Here is a 17,817-nt window from a genome sequence, read left to right as displayed (position 1 = left end):
AAAGTTCAGAAGGTAACAATGCAATTTACCCTATGGATATTGTATAAGATAATGAAAATATATTAATTAATTAAATATAAAAAATAATTTAACTTTTTAATTAGTTAGTAAATTATTTTAGTTACATAACTAGTAAAAAAATTAATTAGATTAATAAAAATATTAATGGTTGATTAATATAAATATTAGTTTATAGATAAAATAATTAATTAGCTAATTAATTATAAGTAATAAATTAATTAATTTCTTTATTATTTAAGCAATGGATAATGATTTAAATATATTAATTAAATTAATTAATGATTTAATACCATAATTAAAAATAAATTTAGGCTTTAATTAACCACTTGGGAACAATCTTGTTCTAGAAAAAGGGTGGAGCAACAGTTCCAGCATTATACCGGGTTATACCAGTTTATTCCAGGGGCTTGAGAACTATTGTTCTCAGGTACGAAAATTTTCGTTTGGAAACAAAGGGGGAAAACAAGGGCTTATTCCCCCTGTTCCAGAACCAAACACTACCAAGGAGAATGAGTACAAGGTCAATATGTCACAATTTAGGGCCTAAAAACCCTAAGGCACATATTCTGGATCCAAAATAGATATGAGAGTGGCAGATTCTGGAACTTGACATGAGGTGTCGAAACATGGCATAAGGTTCTGGAACCTCATGTCAGGTTCTGCAAAGACAGAGGGCTTTGTCTCTCAGGCCACCCTACTATGTTCCGAAACATGAATAGAAGGTTTCAGAACACCACGAAAACAACAAAAACTTTAGTTGAAGTAGATTTCCAAGAAATCAAACCCAAAAAAGCCATTTAACCACTCCAAAAGCTCAAGATAGCTAAGATATACATGAAGCATCAAGAACCTGCAATCGAAATCAAAGATCTAACATTTCAGCCTCTATGGTTTTGAGAAACAACAATGGATTCTAAGAGATTCAAAAGGAAAAATATTTAGGCTTCCTAACACCCTAACGAGGCAATATACCCAAGAAATCACCAGAAAGCATAACCAAAACAAAGTATGAAATGAAATGGGTACCAATCTATGGTGGGGAGGACAAGATGAGTTGAGATGTTATGGTGGAGGCTTTCGCGCAAGAGTCCAGAGGAGTGAAGGATGAAGTAGATCTCAGTTGGGAGAGACCTCCAAGAGAGAGATTGATGACGAACGGCAATTGGGAGGGTGAACAGCTGACTGAGGGTGAGAGTGGAAGTGAAGGAGAGGAAGAGAGGGAGAGCACTCAAAGAGGCGAAAAGAGGAAAAAGAGGCTAGGGCTAGCTAAGGGAATATTTATAGTACAGGTGGATAGTTGCAAATACACTCCTCACTTTTCCACATCATGGTTCACACCCACCCACTCACGCACACACTCTGCAGATCACTCACGCACACACTCTGCAGATCATGTTCTGGAATTCTGGAACATGCCCAATTTTCGAAACTTCCTCTCGAGTTCTGCAGAGGCTGAAACTTTTGCCAAGAGGGAGTTCTGTCATGTTCTAAAACTTCAAACCATGTTCCGGAACATGACATGAAGAAAAATTTCTTCAGCTGAATAAACTGGACAAAAAACAGTTAAACCCAACAAAACTTGAACTAAAAATTTTAGGTTATTACATCATTTTAGTCGGTTTTGGCATCTCTTGAATGGAGCAAGTGGCTTGAGTTAATTTCTGTTGGCATATTGAAAATGCATTTTGTGAGAAACTTGTTATTCACAATCCGCTTGTTTTTCATGATAACGCAGGGATAGGAACACTGGGATCTGGGATGAAGTATCAATTTCCATTACTGGGGTGAGTTTCCGTTGACTGCCTGATACCTCAGTCAAAGAATTAGTTCAAATGAGCAAAATATATTCCAAGTTAATGGATGAAATTAGGTGCTAATACATATTTCTCATACAAGTTCAATCTTCAATGCAGCCTGTGAAGATATCTGATCCTCACTTGGTGTCATCGTTCTTTGATGATTTTAAGAGGTCCTACCTGCATACAACTGTTGAATTGCAAAACCAAAGTTCATGGCTTGCAGAGTGTTCATTGAGTATTCAAGTCTCAAATGAACTAGAGGGAAACATTTGCTTGGTGGAGCATCTTCGAAGTTATGAATTATCCATTCCTCCTTCCTCAGTTGTTCAGTATACAATTCCTCCAGTAAGTACGTGTATCTTCTTATTCTCCAAATTGCGGGTTTAGTGGAACATTGTTTTAACCATATTTTAGCCATGTTATCGATGATTCAAGAAATGTACTCTATTCCAAGCATGATAGTGCTGCAAGATCTGAAAAAGATGATTAGACAATAGTACAATACCCTTTAAATTTGATATTCATATACGAGCTTAGTTAGACATGGATGTAGATGTAGATGTGTCTAGCTTGTATATGGATCCATATACCTATTCAAATTTTTACCACATAAGAGTTTAAACATTTTGTCTGAGTTTACATTCTTACATTCCTAACAATCCACATCAAAAAGTAAACTGTTGATTCTAAGCTAAGTTGATTTTAAGCCGTTGGATCTTCATATGACTTGATAAAAACAACCCGCCCTAGTTTGATTAAAACCGGACTGGTTCACTGGTTTAATGGTTGAACCACCTGTTCAAATGCTTCAAAGCGGTTTTTTGACTATCCTGTCTAAAGGGTTTAACCGAACCGCTTTATAGACTGGGTCATGGTAGGACTGGTCAAACTAGCCGGTTCGACCTAGTTTTTACATTGGTTTTTACCATCATGGCGGATAGGACAACTTAAGAGAAGGGTTTAAGCACTCTAGAATTAGTCTCAAATTGGATAGAAAGGGATCGTGTCTAGTCATATAAGGACTAGCATTCTAATTGTATTAGTAACTTGGGCTTAAGCATTTTAGGTAGGTGGTTTGTCCCCAGCAAGTTAATAATGCTAGTGGACTGGGTCATTCCATATGGTGTCAAAGTAGTTACTAGTCGGAAGTGTGAAAACTCGGTGCTAGAATTTCACATCACGTAGAGATCCTGATCTATATTGTGATTGGACATGATAATCATGTCAGGGTCTAGAGGGGGGAAGTTTGTAGCATCCTAATAGTCCTGTATTGGATTGAAAAAGTATTGTATCTGGGTATACAAGGACTAAACAGTCTAGTATTAGTAATTGGGCCTGCAGTGTTTTGGGCCAGTAGTTAGGGCCCAACAAGTTGGTGCTAGTGGACTGTGTCATTACAATTGGCTCTGTCTCTCAATCTTTTGATATTGGCTATATAATTTTTTTTTTTTTTTTTTTTTTTTTTTCAATTGGGTTCAATTTACAAGATAAAATGTTGCTTAGAAGAGTCAAATCACCCTGGTGAGCTAAACTTGCATCTAAGTAAACTTACACTTATCCGTTAGTCGTCTTACTTCCAAATTACGAATATAAACCTGAACTATTGCCAATTAGTTAACACTGAATTTTGTATGGTTTGGAGTTGATTTCAGAGATCCAATGTTATCCCAACGATTGATTCCCAGACAAATCAAATTCATAATATCGATTAACTATATTCGGGCTCAGCCCAATAGTTGGATTAACGTAAGTTCCATTCATAAGCAGAACTTAAGGTTCATTGATCAATCATTGAATTTAAAATAATATAGAATTGTTTATTATATACCTAATCATATCATGCCTAACTTAAACTTCTTTATCCTAAATATTTCATATTTGAATCATTTTTAATTTCAAGCAATTTAATTCCTAAAATTTCTGGGGGTAAACTAACTCTATGCAGGCTACCTCTTCTTTTTTTCCTGTCTGATTGGGGAAAGCTTTGCTTTACCTATTTCTTTTGGAAACCCATCTCTTCTTTCATAGAAAGAGCAAGATGATGCAAGTTGGAAACTTAATTATCTTAAAAACCATCTAGTAGTGGTGATTAGGAAGTTCTGGGAGAAGGCATTATCTTGAAGTAGAATGAGTGCCAAAATAATATTCATTTGATGGATCTCTGAAGAATTCAATAATCTGGATTCTGGAAGATTTATATAGCCAACCCCACCTAGCATGAGATGAGGACCAAGATGCGCTGAGTTTGTTTCACTACAACCAGTCATCCTTCTTTCCTTATGCTAGACTAGATTCACATTGGTGTGTTCCGTCAAAAATAGATTTTTAATAAACTTGCTTAAAATAAAAAGGCAAAACATGGATGATGTTAATGAATTCCACTGGATGACAATGGGTAATTCCAGCAATAGCTCCTAGGTATGATGCACAGATACTTTTAACTGCAGTGTCCATTTAGGATATGTATTTGATACCTTACTCGTGCAATACATGCTTTCTGAGTGTCAGATACTTCATAAGAGCTTCTGGAATGCTTTGCTTACGACAGCCAGTGCAAAGGAGATGTGATAATGAGATGTGATCAGTGACGTTAGAAGAGTTGGGCTTGAAACTTGAAAAGCGCTTTTGCATTTCTGAAGCTCTAAAGCACTCAAAGTGGCTATTGTAGGTGAAGCATTCACAAGGCCCAAGTCCTTTACTGAAAGCACTGAAACAGCATGTAAAAAAAGTGATTATTCTGTGTTACCCTGATTCGTGTACACCTCGAAGTGCCTGTATGCAATACGGGCAGCCACATTACACTAGAAGGTTATTTCATCCTTAACAAAAAACTTTTGGAGATTAGGAGGATGCTATGATTCGTCATGCATCCACTACCTGATAATCATACCTGACCTCAAGGATTTAAGTGCCGTGGCACGGGCTCGTGCCGGAAATTTGCTGGCACAGTACGGCACGGTGCATGGCGGACCGTGCCGATATGCGCCGGTCACAAAAAATTCATGTGTGCCGACACATAATAGCATGAAATATTTATTTGTTTTAGCAATAAAATATTCTAATTGTTTATTATGTACTTTTTTCAAATTTTTGAACTTTATTGAGAAATTACTTACTAATTTAAAGAATAGAGGGTTTTGAGTTGTGCCATCGATACGAGGGCTATATCGTGCCGATATTTTGTCGGTACGATACGGCACGGTAGATACAGCCCGTGTCGATGGACACTTAAATTCTTGCCTGAGCTAAATAGTTGTTAGTCCATTAATAAATATGTCCAACTTTTTCATGAGCTGATCTTGTGCAAACTTCTGATGTGTCACCAGACAATAGTTGGCTGTCTTGTGAAAAAAAAACTAGGCCATGACTAGTGATACCTGTTGGGTGGTTTCTAGCAAGGATTTAAGTGCCGTGGCACGAGGTCGTGCCGGAAACTTGCCGGCACGGTACGGCACGGTGCGTGCCGAGCCGTGCCGATGCGTACCGGTCAAAAAAATTCTTATGTGCCGACACATAATAGCATGAAAAATTTATTTTCTTTAGCAACAAAATATCTTAACTATTTATTATGTCTTTTTATCACATCTCTTGAACTTTATTGAGGAAATTACTTACTAATTTAAATAATAGAGGGTTTTGAGCTGTGCCATCGGCACGGGGTCTGTATCGTGCCGGTATTTTGTTGGCACGGTACGGCACGGTGGATACGGCCCGTGCCGACGGGCACTTAAAACCTTGGTTTCTAGTTCGAGATCTTGCACTTAAGCAACTATCTTATGCTGAGAATTGAAGTGAATGGGGCAGAGTTCCTTGTCACATATTTAAAATTTGATGACCTTATCCTGAAAATTGTGTCCATTGTTTTTCCCGTTGCTGTTAGCTCAGTGTGGTAGTAATTTATAACTACATGCAGCTCTTCTTCTACAAGCCCAATTTATGGTGGCCAAATGGAATGGGAAAGCAATCTTTATACAATGTTAATATAACAGTTGATGTAAAAGGAGTTGGAGAGTCTGATTCATGGAATCACTACTTTGGGTTTCGCAAGATTGAGAGCACGATCGATGAAGCTACTGGTGGAAGGTAATAATTCATTCCAGAAGCTTATACATTAATAACTTCTACTTGTAAAAATATTGGAAACTAACATACAGATGTGCAGATTATTCAAGGTGAATGGGCAACGTGTTTTTATTCGTGGAGGGAACTGGATATTGTCAGATGGACTACTAAGACTTACAAAGAAACGATACATGGCTGATATTAAATTTCATGCGTATATGAATTTTAACATGCTCCGCTGCTGGGGTGGTGGATTGGCAGAGAGGCCTGAGTTCTATCATTTTTGTGATTTATATGGTTTGTTGGTAAGATAAATTTCTGTGCGCATTGTGCTTATCACTTTCCGTAGAATAGAAAATAGTCAGCAATGTTTGAAAAGGTGGCTATATGTATATATATATATACAGTTGAGCTAGAATACTATCGATAGCAAACGGGCTCCGTTGCCACCCATTTGTTTTCGATGATGGAGCCTCCAAATCGACGATCGGTACCGTTGAACATGATCTCTACTAGTTGAAGTGTTTAGAAATCAAATTTCAAATCTTTTCGACATCATTTGCCTAATGATCAAAGGGTTTCAAAATTTGTAATTTTAATGGTCGATATGAGGCGTTTTCTCGTTTAACGGCATAAAGATATCTAAACCAATTGATTTTTTGTTAGAAAATTTTTTAAACTATATAAAACAAGATCTATACTCTTGATCTTGATTACAAGACTCCTATCATCATTTTTTAAAGAATATTCATTTTCAGCCGTTCATTTTTGTGTCTACTCGATGGATAAGAGAATAATATCGGAAATGTATGAAATTTGATTTCTAAACACTTCAAGTGATATAGATCATGTTCAACGGTGCCGATTGTCGATTTGGAGGCACTNAGCCGATCGTCAATTTGGAAGCTCTATCATCGAAAACAAATCGGTAGTAACAGGGCTCGTTTAATATCGATAGTTTTCTAGCTCAACTCTCTCTCTCTCTTTCTCTCTCTCTCTCTCTCTCTCTCTCTCTATATATATATATATATATATATATATGAGCCAGGCTCCTATACTATCTATAGTACCGGGCCTCCGGTACTATAGTCTCGTTTTCGATCTTAGGGTGTTCAAATCAACGATCCATACCGTTAAAACTAATCTAGGGTATTTGAAATTTTTAGAAATAAAATTTTATATTTTTTCAACATAGTTTACTTTATGATCAAACCATTTCAAACTTGTCTTTTTTTTTTTTTGAGAGATAGGTAGCATGCTACCTGCTTTGTTTATTTCATTTAAACTTAGCTAGAAATGTGAATCAACTAGGATTCGAACTTGGGACCTCGGGCAAGGATTTAAGTGCCGTGGCACGAGGTAGTGCCGGAATCCCAGAAACTTGCCGACAAGGCACAACACGGTGCGTGCCGAGCTGTGCCGATGCGTGCCGGTCAAAAAAATTCTTATGTGCCGACACATAATAGCATGAAATATTTATTTTCTTTAGCAACAAAATATTCTAACTATTTATTATGTCTTTTGATAACATCTTTTGAACTTTATTGAGGAAATTACTTACTAATTTAAAAAATAGAGGGTTTTGAGCTGTGCCATCGGCACGGGGTTTGTATCGTGCCGGCATCTTGTTGGGACGGTACGGCACGGTGGATACGGTCCGTGCCGACGGGCACTTCAAACCTTGACCTCGGGTACCAACCACCAAGCCCTTTGCCACTTGCGCTAAGGACAATCAGTCAAACTTGTCAATTTTCAATGGCTACTATGGCGAGTTTGTAGTTTAACGGAGTAGAAAAATCTAAATTTATTCAAATTTTGATAGAAAATAATTTAAACTATTTAGATCAAGGGCAGCATTCTTGATTTTGAATTCAAAAGTCCTACTCTCGAATTTTAAAGATTGTTCAATTTCCACTGTTCATTTTGACATGATTTATTTACTAAGTAAACGATGTTGAAAAATATTAAAGTTTTATTCCTAAGAACTTCATATATCCTAGATCAAATTTGATGGTGTGGATCATTGCTTTGAACACCCTAAGATCGAAAACGAGACTATTGTATTAGAGCTCCGGTATTATAGATGCTAGATAGTATAGTTGCCTCATTCTATATATATAGAATTGAGCTCATATAATTTAAAAGTACAAAGTCATTGGTGCTTGTAGGTTTTCAGCCCTTGGATTAAGGAATGTACGATTAGAATGATAGTGGTCCCTTAGGGATGAGTGTGTGGTTGGTTGCATAGTATGATCTAACATATGGAAATGGTAAAAAAGCTAGATCTAATGACGGAAAACTTTTAAGCACCAAGTGCTTAGTGCTTTTACAAGCATCATAGCCGGACTCTCTCTCTCTCTCTTTCTCTCTCTCTATATATATACATAGATTCCGGCTGGGGCGCTTTTAATAGCACCAAGCACTTTGTTACCAAGTTTTCCACCAGTAGATTTACTCGTTTGACCATTTTTATCCGTTAAATCATGCTATTCAACCAACCACCCACTTAACCCTAGGGGACCACTATTATCCTAACCGCGCATCCCTTCATCGAAGGGCCGAAAACCTAATAGCACCAATGACTCGATGCTANGTTAGTTAAACCTATAGAAAGGTGGCAATTTACTCTTTTGCGGAGTATAGCTGGTAATTTTAATATTTAAAACTTTGGGAAACTAGTAATCCAGTTACTACAGTTTTTCTAAACTTTAAACCAAAGATTTATGAAGTTCACCATATCTAGTACAAGTTGCCACGGCTAGCAGCTAAACCTCCGAGGTAGTAGCTTTTGTTTACCCACCGTTGCCTCGGGCAAACGATGGCTATCATAAGATCGAGTTGAGATAGAGAGAGAGAGAGAGAGAGAGAGAGAGATATATATATATATCGATTAAATTTAAAATTTAATAAATTTGTACTGGTCAATTTACTCAAACCGTATCTCTTTTTATGTGATTATTTAACGAAGCATTTCAATTTTAGTTAGAAAATTCTTTAAACTATTTAGAACAAGATTTATACTCTTGATCTTAATTACAAGATTCCTATCATCACTTTTTAAAGAATATTCATTTTTAGCCGTTCATTTTGTGTCCACTTGATGGATAAGAGAACAATATAAAAAAGCATAAAATTTGGTTACTAGATGCTTCAAGTGGAATAGATCGTGTTCAACAGTGCCGATCGTCGATTTGGAGGCTCCATCATCGAAAACAAATGGGTGGCAACGGAGCCCGTTTGCTACCGATAGCATTTCAGCTCTAACACTCTCTCTCTCTCTCTCTATATATATATATATATATGTACATATATATATATATATATGTATATATTGTGCAGTCAAGAGACCACAGTGTCATATAGTTATCTTTGTCACTCCTGGCACGGAAACTCAACTGGACAGACGCACAGACCCGCCACATGGATTGAATATTTGTACGCGTAGGACATCGAAGTACAAAACACCTGCTTACAATGTGGAAGTAAACCAAAAATCATTAATTTCAATTTTTCAAAATACTTTAACATTTACAAAACGGAATGAGATTTTCGAACACATAGAATCCACTTAGTATTCCTACGACTGTCATCTTTCCAAAATAATACATTTGTCCACGTTCCAAAATACATAGGCATAACTATCTATACTACGCAGTCCAATATGCGTCCTCACTCCACATCGTGTTCCGCCTGGTCCAACGCATCCTATAAACAGGAATAAGAAACTATGAAGTTTTCCAGTGGGTACAGTAAGCTGATGAAGGCAAGTTTTTCTCAACCGGTCGGTAAGAGAATAGTAATGATTTAATAAGGTAAATAATTGGGAAGCAACAACAATGTGATATATCTGTGAGATTGTGTTTACAACTAGAGTTGATGTACAATATGCGAGATTCTACTTATGCATCGAGTGTATCGATGAGTCAATGACTAACCCAACCACCTACCTAGAGTAGGAAGAGTCTCGGGCAATTCATACGTGGTGCCCTGTCTAGGAAAAGATTCGAGCAATTGAGAACTCCCTGACTTGCCAATAACGGTGTAATGGTGGCACTACAAACTACCGAGGAGCATGCAACAAACAACAACGACAATCAATTAGTGTTTTAAATGTATGGTTGTGCATCAGGACCACTCATAATTGGATCTAGATTTAGTGGAGATATTCTGTATAGATGTTTAGGTCACCCTGGTTTACCTGTTCTTTCAAAGTTTATTAAAGAAAATAATGTTATTTCTGATAGTAGTTCTGAAATAAATTAATCTATTTGCAATGCCTATCATATGGAAAAACATATCAAACTATCTTTTACCGATTTTGAATCAAAATTTGCTTTTCCTTTTCACCTTGTTCATTCTGATGTATGACAGTCTAGTGTTCCTTCAGTCTCTAGCTCTAAATACTATGTAATCTTTGTGGATAATTATTTTCGATTTTCTTGGTTTTATCTTTTAAAATTTAAATATGAGGATTTTGAAAAATTTTTAGAGTTCAAGGACATAGTTGAAAATATTTTTCATCGAAAAATCAAAACTTTTCAATCTGAAAATTATACGGAGTATGTGAATGAAAAATTTTCTACTTTATTCTCACAGAATGGGATTATTCATAGGTTTCATTGTACTCATACACCACAACAAAATGGTGTAACAGAGAGGAAACATAGACACTTAGCTAACATCATTAGAAGTTTGCTTCGTCAAGCTTCCATGCCTCCTCGTTTTTGGGTTGACGCTTTTCAAACTGCTATTTTTCTTGTCAGTTGCACTCGTTCACTTACTGTTTTAAAAGAAAAATCTCCATACAATATTTTGCATGGTTTTATGCCCTTTTGACTTGCAACTTGTTAAGATATTTAGATGTTTGTATTATCCCAACCTGTAGAATGTTGCTGATCATAAGCTCTCTCACCGATCCCTTCCTTGTGTATTCTTAGGACTGTCTAATAGGCATAAAGGTTTTTGCTGCCGCTACCCGAGCACTAGTAAAACCTTTATTTCTCGGCATGTTACCTTTGTTGAAACAGTTTTTTCTTTTTCTTGTCTTTCAAAATTTTATAATTCTTCGGTGTTTGTGAATTCAAACTTTCATCTGTTTCAAAACTATATTTAATTCTCCCTTACTGGGTGAGAGTCCGTCTCTTAATTGATGCTATATCCGGCTTTAGTTTCACGCGTTCCATCCCTATCTATGGTCTTAGTGTTTCTTGTACCGATCACCTTCCCCAACTAGTTTCACCACCATACGGGTATTTACCTCAATTTCCTACCAACTTGAACTCTGATGATTCACAGATTAGAGATGAGAATGATACCTCTGCTGTTGGTCGCAAAAAGCTCCATGTCTATACCCGACGACCCCTCTCCAGGACTGTTGCACCCAATTCTCCTAATGAATTTTCTTCACCACTATATGATCCTTCTGCCTCCACTCATACGGATACAACGCCACCCGCATCATCCTCTACCTTACCTAATTCACCTATAGCACCACCTATCCCTTCTTGCATATGCCCTATGCTCACTCGATTTATGACAAAGGATTTGATTGCGTCTACCTCGCTCCTGGCTTTTAAACAGTCTTTACTTCCTAACGAGGCTAAGCTGAGGCTTTTCAAGATGCATGTTGGCATGCAGCTATGACAAAGGAGTTTCATGCCCTCTTAGAAAATTCTACTTGGGATCTTGTTCCTTCTCCACCACCAATCAATCTTATTGGCTGAACGTGGGTATACAGAGTCGAACAAAAGGCAGATGGTTCTCTTGAGCATCTCAAAGATCGACTAGTAGCTTAGGGCTATAAGCAGCAATAGGGTGTTGACTTTGATGAAATGTTTGCTTTAGTTGTTAAGCCGACTACCATTCGTACTATTCTTTCTGTTGCTTTCTCTTTGGAGTGGACACTTTGACAGTTTGAGGTAAAGAATGCATTCCTTCATGGCTCTCTTTCTAAGGAGGTTTATATGAAACAATCACCTGTTCTGTACATTCTTTCTTTCCTAATCATGTCTATCAACTGAAAAAGGCAATATATGGACTCAAGTAGACACCTCAGACTTGGTTTCAGCATTTTACCGCTCTTTCTTTTAGAGATTGGTTTTATTAGCAGCACTGCAGATCTTTTGATGTTCACTTGTCACTCACCTTCTGGGACTTTAATTCTTCTCCTCTATGTTGATGATATTATTGTCACTGGGAGCTCTTCTTCTCTTATTGCGTCTCTTACTAGTATTTTACAACGGGAGTTTGCGATGAAGGATTTAGGACCTTCACATTATTTTTTGGGCATTGAAGTCACATGCTTCCTTTTTGGCCTTTATCTGACTCAACGGAAATATGCGCATCAACTACTTCAGCATCATGGTTTTCTTGCTAGTAAGCCAATTTTTTTTGCTCTTTCTACTACTACTCGCCTCTAGTCTCGTAAGGGGCGACCTCTTGATGATTTCTATATTTATCGTCAGATTGTTGGGTGCCTTCAATACCTTACTTTCACACGGCCGGATATCTTTTATGCTGTCAATATAGTTGCTCAGTATCTTTATGCACCTCACGAGCCTCACATGCAAGCTATCAAACGTCTCTTTTGTTATATTCGTAGGACACTACCCTATGGCATTCTTATCTCCCGCTATAATAATCCCTCGTTTGTTGCCTTTTTTATGCTGATTGGGTTGGTTGCCCAGATATACGCCGATCCACTTCCTGATATTGTATCTTTCTAGGACCTAATCTTATCTTGTGGTCGGCCAAGAAGCAACCTACTATTTCCTGCTCTAGTACTGAAGTAGAGTATCACTCTATGGCACATGCACTTGCTGAGACCGTTTGGATCCGGTGACTCTTTCGTGATCTTGGAATCTCCCATTGGTGATCTATTTGTATCTATTGCGATAATCTTAGCACCACATATCTTGCTGTCAATCTTCTCCTACATGCTCATACAAAGCACATTGAGCTTGATCATCATTTTTTGAGGGAGAAAGTTCAGTCGGGTGCAAGCCTTTGTCCACTTCACGATTTTTAACCTTGCGAGCCAATCTCCGCATGCGAAGGATACTCAGCTAGCAGTGGGATTTTAGAATATATTTAGCATGTATATATTACATTATATATATAGGAGAACCTAAATAGTATATTCCAAATATACTATAAGGTTATATGGTAATGATGGTCGCTATGTATACACCTCTTGTAATTATATGTTCACATCAATGAAACCCTAAGGGAATAAGCTCTTTTGCCTTTCTTTCAAGTTTTGATTGGTAGTACAAGAGATCACGCACTCTAATAATAATAACAATTGGGCTTAAGCATTTTGGGCTAGTGGTTTGGGCCCAACAAGTTATTATTGCTAGTTGGTCGGGTCGTTACATCCAAGATTTGGAATAGTCCTATATATAAGTATATAATATGACTGAACTCTTAACCAGGCTCTAACATTTTGGATGGTGATTAGGTCTAAGAGGTTAATAGAGTTAAGCGTGCTAGGGCGTGAGTAGTTCTAGGATGGATGGCCCCTTTGGAAGCGGTGTGTCACAGTTGTCACCAGAACCAATGACTAGCCGAAAATGTGGGATGAGTCTTGGCTTAGTCAGGGTTTGAATGACAGGCTAAACCAATGTCTGGATGACGAGGTTAGCGAGACGCATCTCACATCGCCTAGTGCTTGTGATTATGCTTGAGCTTGACAAGGATGTCAGAGCTTAAAGGTGGCAGGAATGTGACACTTTCAAGATTTTGAATAGTTATATATACAAGTATAATATGACTAAACTTTTTAACCCGGCTATAGCATTTTGGGCGATGGCTAGACACAAGAGGTTAAGAGGGTTGAGTGTGCAAGGACTAGATTAGTACTAAGGTAGTTCTAGGATGGATGGTCGCTGGGAAAAGGGGTGTCACAAAATGTCTCTTATGGATACCATATTCGGTCTTCAAGTTATTTTTTTTGAATAAGATAAGTCACCTTGTAGGTGAATTATACTGTACCATATTTGGCCTTCAAGTTATTTTTTCGGAATAAGATAAGTTCATCTCGTAGGTGAATTATACTATCCTAACAAATTTTGGACGGCGTACTTTGAGGAATAAAAATCAAACTCATAGCTTCTAATCATACAGGAAAATCTTCATAGTGAATAAATTATTGTTGAATATTTTATCATCACATCCAAACAAGACCTAAATAATACCGTATTTGGTTTTAGTTGAAAGGAAGGATTGCGGTGCTATAGGCAAGACCCATTGCACGCTACAGTGGCACGAGGCATGCCAATGTCGGCATGCCCACTTGTGCCAGCACCATGCTGTTAGCACATTGGCATGGATTGACACAAATTTGTTTTATTAATTTTTTATGAAAAATTAGTTTTTTAGAGTGTTTTAATATCTCTAATGTCTATAAAAATGGTTTAACTATTAAATCACATATAATTTGTTAAAAATAGAGTGATAGACATCTTAATAACATAAAAAACACTACATATATATATATATATATATATATATATATATATATATATATATATATGATGACAGTACAAGCATGAAACCAAAATCAAAACCATAGTTGGGTTAAATTTTATAGGAAAACACTACCATGGATAAGTCAGTAGATCTAAAGTGGTAGAAGAAATTAAAGAAAATATTCTTATTTGTTTTTTTGTCAACTAAAAATCAGTCTTATTATGCAATGGAACTTATTAATTGCGTCAAATGTTAGTAGATTTACAAGATCTACATATTTTACATATCGAAAAACTTTTGTGAAACTGTTTACCACAAGAAAAATTCAAAACGATCCTTCAAAACAAGGATTTAAGTGATGTGGCATGGGATCTTGTCGAAAACTTGCTTACTGTGCCATGCCGAGATGATGTGTGTCGGTCACAAAAAAATACCTGTGCCAACACACAATGGCATGACATATTTATTTTCTTTGACAGCAATATATTCTAATTTTCAAATCTTTTTTTTATTTTTTTGAGGAAATTGCTTGCTAATTTCAAAAAAAGAGGGTTTTTTGAGTCATGCCATTGGTATGAGGGTCATGTCATGCCGATATCTTGTCGAAACGATATGGTACGGGGGGCACCGCTGGTATGGATGGGCATTTAAATCTTTGCCACAAAAATGCCAAAAAAAAAAAACTTTGTTGACACGGTATCAGCACGACCCCATGCCACGTGCAAAACAAACCTTGTTTTGCTGTAACTTACTCAGTTCTTGTTCAAGTTAATAAATATCTAGTATTGCAGAAGAAGCATATATATTATAATGGTATCTGAATTGTTTGTATCTTCCAGTATACCTGCTGGAAGTTTTCTATGAAAATGCTTGAATGACATCTTTAGCTCTCCTTTTCTTTTGTCCAGTTCTTGTTGTCATATCATTTCATCTATTAGTTGAAAAAATCATCTCTCGTTTATATTTGTAAGAGCTTGAATTAAGTATTACAGCTTCATGGACTTCTCATGGATACTGTATCCATTATATTAAGAATTGAACAGAAAATATATATTACCTTTTAGGTATGGCAAGAATTCTGGATTACTGGAGATGTTGATGGACGAGGTCAACCAGTGTCAAATCCTGATGGACCCTTGGATCATGACCTTTTCCTACTATGTGCCAGGGACACTGTTAAGCTCCTTAGGAATCACACCAGCCTTGCTCTTTGGGTGGGTGGTAACGAGCAAACCCCACCTGAAGATATCAATAAAGCTCTTAAAAATGATTTGAAGCTGCACCCGTTCTTCATTTCTTGTGATGAGAAAACTACACGGGGAGAAGGTTTTACTGGCAATTCAGAAGATCCAAGTAAATATCTTGATGGAACTCGCGTTTATGTTCAAGGATCGATGTGGGATGGTTTTGCAGATGGAAAAGGTGACTTCACTGATGGCCCATATGAAATCCAAAATCCCGAAGATTTCTTTAAAAATGATTTCTACAAGTACGGTTTCAACCCAGAGGTCGGTTCAGTGGGGATGCCTATTGCTGATACAATCAGAGCAACAATGCCTCCAGAAGGATGGCAGATACCATTATTTAAAAAGGGAGATAATGGGTATGTCAAAGAAGTTCCAAACCCAATTTGGGAATACCACAAATACATTCCTTACTCGAAGCCTGGGAAGGTCCATGATCAAATTCTACCGTATGGACAACCAAAGAATCTTGATGATTTTTGTGAAGAGGTAGGCCAAATTAAGGTGAATTCTATTTTACTCTTTCCTCTTATGTGAATTTTCTGGTTTAGCCGGTTTACCCTCAAAAACCATTCAATCTATTGATCTTTTCTTTGTTATTTTCAGGCGCAACTTGTTAACTATGTTCAGTATAGAGCTCTAATAGAAGGATGGACTTCTCGAATGTGGACCAAGTATACAGGATTTCTTATTTGGAAAACTCAGAACCCCTGGACAGGCCTCCGAGGACAGTTCTATGATCATCTTCATGATCAAACTGCAGGATTCTTCGGTTGTCGCTGTGCTGCTGAACCTGTTCATGTCCAGCTTAATTTGGCCACTTACTTTATAGAGGTATATTGAAAACTATTGAAGCATTTTCGCTTCAGTACTACCTAGAAAGTGATAGAAAATGTTGATTTTTCCAGGTTGTGAATACTTTGGCCAATGAACTTTCAGATGTGGCAGTTGAAATTTCAGTGTGGGACCTCGATGGAACATGCCCGTTCTACAAGGTCACAGAAAAGATTACGGTTCCACCGAAGGAAGTACAGCAGGTTGTGGAGTTGAAGTATCCAAAGTTGAAGACTGCAAAGCCTGTTTATTTTCTTCTGCTTAAATTGTTCAGAATATCAGATACAGCAATTCTTTCCAGGAACTTCTATTGGCTGCATCTGCCTGGAAAAGATTACATGTTGTTAGAACCATACCAAAAGAAGAAAATACCCTTGAAGATTACTTCTCATGTTCTCATATCCGGTTCCAACTACAAAGTGGAAATGCATGTGCAGAATACGTCAAAGAACTCAACTTCTAGAAGTTTAATCTGCATGGAAAGTGGCTTGTTTTCTGATTGCAACGATTACAATTTTGAGTCGACAAAGTTCGCCCCAGAGTCTTTCCAAGAAAAGCAGGAAAGCATGTGGAGGAGAATATGTAGACGTCCATTTCCCTCCAAATCACTTCATCACTCCAACATGTTCAATATCAATGGTACCGATTCGGGGGTTGCTTTTTTCCTTCATTTTTCTGTTCATGCTGTGAAGAAAGAGTGGGGAAGTTATGAAGACACAAGAATCCTTCCTGTCCATTACACTGACAACTACTTCTCACTTGTACCCGGCGAGGAGATGGCAATTGATGTTTCATTCGAGGTGCCGCAGGGTACCACTCCTCGTATAGCCCTTCGTGGGTGGAACTACCCTGAAAGCTATACTGTCATTTAAGGGGCATTGGAATTATAAACTTTTGGCCATCAGCTATCACGTAATTCTGAGGTGCTTTCCGAGGGAAAAGGTTTGAAGAAACGGTGTTATTCAAGAAAACTGTTCAGTTGTGGTCTTGATTAATTTTTGAAGATAGGACTGCTGTTCGGTAATACTGTTATGCACCGAGATTCTGCTATGTGATTTCCTACTGATACTGCTATAGTGTTAAATCTAACATTAAGAATAAAAGAAAAGGATTAGTGTTAAAGTAAAAGCATATGTTATAGGTCAGGTGGTTCTAAACACGACGACAGTGCATAATCCAACGTTCGAGTCAGTACTATCTTAGAACTCGGCCTTAGCATCGGGTTTTGTTGTGCTTTGTTGCATCTAGTTCTATGACGTGAATAAGTGAATTTCTTTTATAAATAATGTTATCAGTTTTTATAATTATAAAAATAATCTTCAACAAAAATTATTTGTAAAAGTAGGCCTCTAGCACGCAGGATGGGATTCTCGGGAAAAAAAATACTG

General features: G+C 37.3%; 1 protein-coding gene across 3 annotated transcripts in view; it reads left to right on the top strand.

Moving 5' to 3' along the window:
- Window positions 1–17,518, top strand: part of LOC109723931 (mannosylglycoprotein endo-beta-mannosidase) — a 53,628-nt gene extending 36,110 nt beyond the window's left edge. For 2 of the 3 annotated variants that reach the window (XM_020252444.1, XM_020252446.1), the window contains 7 exons: window positions 1,757–1,805; window positions 1,935–2,165; window positions 5,734–5,903; window positions 5,983–6,187; window positions 15,416–16,099; window positions 16,202–16,429; window positions 16,504–17,518. In XM_020252444.1, coding sequence (XP_020108033.1) covers window positions 1,757–1,805; window positions 1,935–2,165; window positions 5,734–5,903; window positions 5,983–6,187; window positions 15,416–16,099; window positions 16,202–16,429; window positions 16,504–17,301 — 2,365 coding nt within the window. In that variant the 3' untranslated portion in view covers window positions 17,302–17,518. The remainder of the gene's footprint in view (window positions 1–1,756; window positions 1,806–1,934; window positions 2,166–5,733; window positions 5,904–5,982; window positions 6,188–15,415; window positions 16,100–16,201; window positions 16,430–16,503) is intronic. The other variant, XM_020252445.1, reaches the window with a different exon arrangement.

Source organism: Ananas comosus, linkage group 18, assembly GCF_001540865.1.
Source record: "Ananas comosus cultivar F153 linkage group 18, ASM154086v1, whole genome shotgun sequence".
NCBI lineage: Eukaryota > Viridiplantae > Streptophyta > Magnoliopsida > Poales > Bromeliaceae > Ananas > Ananas comosus.
This window is presented reverse-complemented; position numbering and strand designations above follow the sequence as displayed.